General features: G+C 38.2%; 1 protein-coding gene across 2 annotated transcripts in view; it reads left to right on the top strand.

Moving 5' to 3' along the window:
• GSK3B (glycogen synthase kinase 3 beta) overlaps nucleotides 1–6,000 on the top strand; it is a 153,587-nt gene that overhangs the window by 109,957 nt on the left and 37,630 nt on the right. For both annotated transcript variants that reach the window (XM_027878902.1, XM_027878901.1), the window contains one exon: nucleotides 2,506–2,603. In XM_027878902.1, coding sequence (XP_027734703.1) covers nucleotides 2,506–2,603 — 98 coding nt within the window. The remainder of the gene's footprint in view (nucleotides 1–2,505; nucleotides 2,604–6,000) is intronic.

Genomic DNA, 6,000 nt, shown 5'->3' with positions numbered 1-6,000 from the left:
CTGGAGGCAAATTTTAGTCCTGTTAAAGTCAATTACATAAATTCCATCAAGTTTCATCAGAGATGAAATTTCTTAGTTTGTTCCTTATTGTACATTGTTAATCAGAGTTGTATAAACATCTGTGTAAATTGTGTTTTGTTTCTGTTCCTGCTTGGAGCTGCTCAAGTCAGCCTCCACACTCTGGCTTTTGCTGAGGATGCTTCAAGGATTTGTTCACTTCCTTGCCCAGGGAACATTGCCCAAGTCCTAATTTGGAAGTTGGTGAAATTACACAGCTGAAAAAAAGCTGTGGATTTTGGAATGCCTGTTTTTTACTTCAGTGTGTGTTTAAAGTATTAGCAAGGAAAATCAAGGAAAAGTAAATAGACTTTTAACAAGACATTAAATTACCTGATTTGGAAGATTTCAGTGCAGAAGGAACTATGACATAGGTTTCTGATGGATATGTATATTTAATGGATTAAACCTACCATGAATGTCGCAAGTATGCCTCAGACATTACCAACTGTTTCCTCATGACCTACATACTTTTTTATCTCTCTTCCCATATGATACCCTCAGCTTTCTCAGGTACCCTCTGCTGTTTGTGCTTGGCCGCGTTGCTTGAGCAAGGACCTGCACATTCTTTGACTTGTTTGCAGTTACAGTTTGGCAGGGCCGGGGCAAACACGGTGCTTCCCCCGGGAACTGAGCCCTCCTCTCAACAGTAGCGATGGCGCGTGCTCTCCCCACTGCTTTTACAAAATTTCTGTAATGGATTTCAAGACTTCTGCCCATCAAACTTGTCTGAAATTGCCTGGTGGAGTGCAAAGGCATTTGGGGAAACTGGGAAAGGATAAAACAGCACAAAACCAGCTTCTAGAGAAGCCAAACCAAAAGGTTATTTTAAACAGTTTAAAAAAGCCACAGGCTAATTTGAAAAAAGTCATGTTTAGAGTAGTTTCAGAATTTTAAAAGGAAGTGAGTTGTGAATGATGACTTACTCTCGTGTCAGCATTGGGTTTGTGTATATTCGGTCAAATATTTTTCCTTCCCATGTATATTATTTCTTTTTCAGTGCAAAATAAGGATTGAAGTTGTAAGTAATGATTATAGATTTGGGGTAACCACTTGTTTTGCAAAAGGACAATGTAAAGGACTCGACTTTTTCCAGACCCTTTAAGGTGCCTTTAAATAGGTTTTTAAGTTACAGTCCTCTGACTGCTTAGTGCATTTGATCTGTTTCTTCAGTACTTCTGAAGAACTCCATGCTATCTGCTGAACTGCTCTGTAATCTCCTCTAACCTGTTAAGACACAAAAAGTGTTGTACATATTGGTCCAACAGCAGGAGCTATGTTGTTTAGCAGTTGGGTGAAATTAAATATTCTTTACATGATTCCTTCTTCATTTGTTGTCCAAAAGAGATCTTAGCACCTTGGTGGCCATATCAGCTTTTGTTAAATGTGACTAAAAGAGGACAGAGCATCATCTGATATGTTGACTTGTTGAAATTCAAGAGTTATCTCTGCATCAAAGTGCAATACTTCTACTGTGTTGAGCAGCCTAAAATTCCATTTATTTGGTGTACAGTTACATCAGATTCTCACAAACATCTGCTAAACAGTGTTTACTGCATTTGCTTTGTTAGGTTTTTCATCTGAGGTGATTATGTTCCAAAAATAATGTGCTATATTCCATAGTACACTTAGATACATTCTTAAATTACTGCCGTAGTATTCGATTGCCATTATTTAAGGAGATATACCTCTAATAGAGTATGAAAAATTCCATCATGTAGGAGGAAGAGCTGCTAGGGACTACTCATGGCTTTTGGTCTATGTCCGAAAGTTAGTTGATGGCTCTCCTTCTCTGGATGCTGTTGACATGATCTATGACTTGCAGATCTGTTGTCTGTCCAAGTTTGCAAATGGAGTTGGGATAAAGATTGGATCTTGAGGTGACAGAGTTATAGGTGCTGTCTCACAGATCCCTTAGTCATCATGTTGTGCAGGATACCAGTAGTACTTGCAGTACTGGTTCATCTGCTTGTGTTGATACACTTTCAATATATGTGTGAAAAACTGAACCTATTCAATACTTGGAAACTGTAAAAATATCAACTGTTGTGGCAGATGATACCTATGCATAGTTCATGATCAGTGAACTTAAAAGACTTAGAGTTTGGGGAAATTCTAAATTTACAGCTGGCAAGCATTCTCTGGTCTTTTCCCTACATGTGTAAGTTTTAATGTCAATATATTATGGTATTTACCATTATTTTCCAGTTCTCGCTGTCTCACAGTTTGACTCCTAAGACTCTTTGCCTACCATTGCTTTATGCCAGGTATATGTCTTTTCTAGACTAACAGTTTGGATAGGAATGTTTTTTATTTTTAGCTCTGATACATAACACTATCAAACATAGCAACAAATAAAGTAGCTTAAAATTGCTGGAGTTTATATAAATGACCTCATATGTATCTTTTACTGATACCTTTCCCTGTGTTCCACTTTTCCCTTTTTAGATGTGTGGTCAGCAGGCTGTGTATTGGCTGAACTGTTACTAGGACAACCGATCTTTCCAGGTGACAGTGGTGTGGATCAGTTGGTGGAAATAATCAAGGTATGGAATTTTAAGAGTTGTTTTGACTGCATTGTTCCTTGGGGGTCAGCATGAAAACATGCACTGTTATAAAATTGTGAACATACATATATTCTGTCACCCTTGTACAGGGTTTTGTGTGTAAATGGTGTTTGAAAACACTTCTTATGCTTCTTTGAGAACCTGATGATTTTTATTTGTTCTTCTTGCAGTCATGCATAGCAATATATTGTCTTTTAATTGTATAGGGGTTTTTTCCCTCCTAAAGGATTGCACTTCCAGTGTGCTTGGAAAAAGTGCTTACATACTGAGCCAGTATTTATTAACGTATGATTTTCGTTCTTTAAGAATCTGGCTCTTTTTCCTTTGTTGCATGCAATTAATACTTGGCTTTGAAAACAGTGTTGTTAAATTCCTTGTGTCAAATTCTTCTGTGTAGTTGCCTTCTCTTCTTCCTTCTAGCTCTTTGAGATGAAAGGTGAGAAAAGGCACTTGTTTTTGCAGATAGAGAATTCAGGACATGTAGGGCAAAAGTACCTTCCACCCAGAGAGTCTTGTCCTTGAAATTAAAAGACGTAATGTTTCAGAGTAAAAGCATTTATATATCACTTATTTATGTCCAAGCACATCTTGATTTATTTCATTTGGAAAGCTGTGAATGTTCTGTTGTTCTCAAATTGGAGGCTTGTAAGAACAGCTCATGCACTAAAGGAAGCATGTGGAAGTAAAATAATCAGGAGATAGATGCTCTCTTATTACTGACATGCTCGTCAAGCAGAGATTTGTGGTTTGGTTGAAAGTTTGCTAGAAGCTGTTACCATCAGCTGACCATTTTCAGTTCTGCAGTGTTGAAGAAAAGATCTGTGAACTAGTAATTGCATAGTACATATGTGTTCCAATTGTGGTGATTCTTTGTTTACACCAGTTGTATTGAAGCAGAGGAGTGCTTTAATAAAATTGCTGGTATCCTGTGTACCATCTGTGGTGGTAACTTTTCTTGACTAATTCACAGTAGTGACAATACCAGCAAACTAATGTTATTTCTCAAGACAGCTGAAGCAGTATCCACTGTAAAGGATACTTCAGTAAATTACAGGCTGAGATTATGATTTTCACCTCTGCAGAAACAAAATTCTGCATCATTTCCTTAAATGTATAAAGGGGAATACTTAATGAGCATTCACATCTGTCTTGTGGTGGGGTTTTCTCATCCTCTGGTACCTATGTAGTCCACTACATGTAGGAGTTAAGTGAAACAAATGCAGGGATAGCTCCGTTTTACAGGAAGGCTGGTCTCTTCAATAAAAGAGTTCCATTATTGAGACAGTATGTTTTAGAAAAGTCTGAGAGAACAAATGCTGTAGATCTTGCAGCAGTAATCACAAAAAAGGATGTTTGCTGAATTTTTAAAGAAGTATCTTGTAAACTGCGAGCCTGAATGGGTGGATGCCATGAATGTTTTTCTGCCAGTCTCTTTGTTGCTGAAGCAGCATATATTCTGAAGGCAGCACTGGAAGAGAAGCTGAGTGCAAACTACGGAAGTGGGCTGTTTTTCAGGGCCCTTGTCTACCAAATCTTCTGTGTGTAGCTTTTATGAGCAATTCAGAAAAGCCCTAACAGAAGGTGAAGGTGAGAATACAGAGGGAGTTATAATTGGGAATATTGCATTTGAAATCAGCAGCTGTGAGAAATTGTCTTGGAAAGTGCATGTTGGGTAACAAGACACTTCCCTTGTAATGCTGTACTCACTGACAAGTATTTCTCATAGTGGGAGTAGAGAGAGAGCACATTTACATCAAATTTCAAGTAATTTTTCCTCACTGTTTGAAAATTAGGAAAAAGTAGAAAGTGAGATCCTCGATTTTCCATTTTGCCAGTTCTTGGCAGGGATCCATCCTATCTACTCTGTATCCCTTAAAAATGACCAATAACCAAATTGAGCAGATTTGTTTTCGAAATCTGCAGAGAAGACATGAAACATTCTGCTCTTCTGCACTTCCAGAATGATGCTTAAATTTGACTTAGATTTGAAAGGTTGGCATAAAAGAAGCAACCCATTTGAGTGAGTTTGGGTTTCACAGCCTCAATACAGCTGAAGACATGTGCAATCCTGCAGCATAAAAATTACCAGAAATGTTAAATATTGGGTGCAACATGTCAAATGTCACGTTGTATAAGATTTCCTTTAGAGTAGGATTAATTAAAAAAAAAAAATATGACAGATGGTGTCCACCTCTTCCCTTTGCTGCCACCGAATACTAGTATTGAAAGCTTTCATTGCAACAGACTTTGTTTTAGTGCTAGCTGGCTGTAGGAGCAGCAGAGCCGTGGGATCTGCCAGTTGTAGAACAGCAGTGAACTTTGTAGAAGGTTGCAGGTTGGGACCTATGAGCTGCTGTTTGACTATCTTGGAGTCATGCTTTTCAAGCAGCTTCGTTGGAACTGTGTGTCTGAAACTTAGGGGCCAGGAAAGTGGACTATTTTGAACTCCTAAAAAAGGCTATGGGAAGAAAATATTTATCCACACATTTGAAAATGCATCTGACTTTTCATCCCTTAAATTTATTCAATTCCACTGCAAGAGAGGTCAGCTTAGAAACTTTACTGCTGGTTTTTATCAATTCCAGATGACTGAGTCACAGTCACACTTGTGCATTTTTTGAGCCAAGATAAATTTTTCAGTTGTCTCTTCAGTTGCTTACTCAGCTTTGATTATTCAGAGTTCATTTTGCAACACAGCAAGTGGATGCTACACCTGGCTACGAAGTCTTTTGCGTTAGACTGGATAATGATGACTTCAAAATGCCATCACATTAAACTAATCTTCCTTTCTCATGCTGTTCTTGATGACATCCCCTTGGTAGCTGTGCTCATGAAAATAGAATTTCTGTGATACGTCAGTTGGCACAGATTGTCCTTCCTGCAGCCGTGTGCCCAACATCTTCAGTCCCTTGCTGCATCACAAGCATTTTTGGCCCTTGACAGATTTTGATTGACTTTCAGCAGCCTTCATGTAGTTTAATTTCAAGCAGTCTATCCAGTTGCACCTGGAGTTTCTCCAGATTTATTGCGTATTTGTAAACTGCTCTGAAAAACTGTGCCCCTCTAGAACCACATCTGTGTGGATCACATCTGTGTGAATCAAAAGACAGTCCCCTTCTTTTAAGCTTCTTTGTCTTGTTCCTATTTCTTTAAATATGGTGTTTCCAGATGTTCTTAATCTCTCTGGGAAAGAGAGATCTATAACTACTTAGCCTGACAAAATGATATTTGATACAGGGAAATAACTGTCTTGGAGCTTCTTCTGAAGAAAGAATTTAACCAGAGTACATTCTTGTTGAATACTTATGCTATTACAGAAGAGAAATTATGTGCTGTGCTTTTTCCAAATTTTCATCTTGAATGGTGATTCTTCCTC

The sequence above is a fragment of the Empidonax traillii genome, unplaced genomic scaffold (genome assembly GCF_003031625.1).
Source record: "Empidonax traillii isolate 1590-97213 ecotype Southwest subspecies unplaced genomic scaffold, ASM303162v1 scaffold46:size3806547, whole genome shotgun sequence".
NCBI classification, from domain to species: domain Eukaryota; kingdom Metazoa; phylum Chordata; class Aves; order Passeriformes; family Tyrannidae; genus Empidonax; species Empidonax traillii.
Note: the sequence above shows the minus strand (reverse complement) of the source record. Positions and strands in the feature narration are given on the sequence as shown.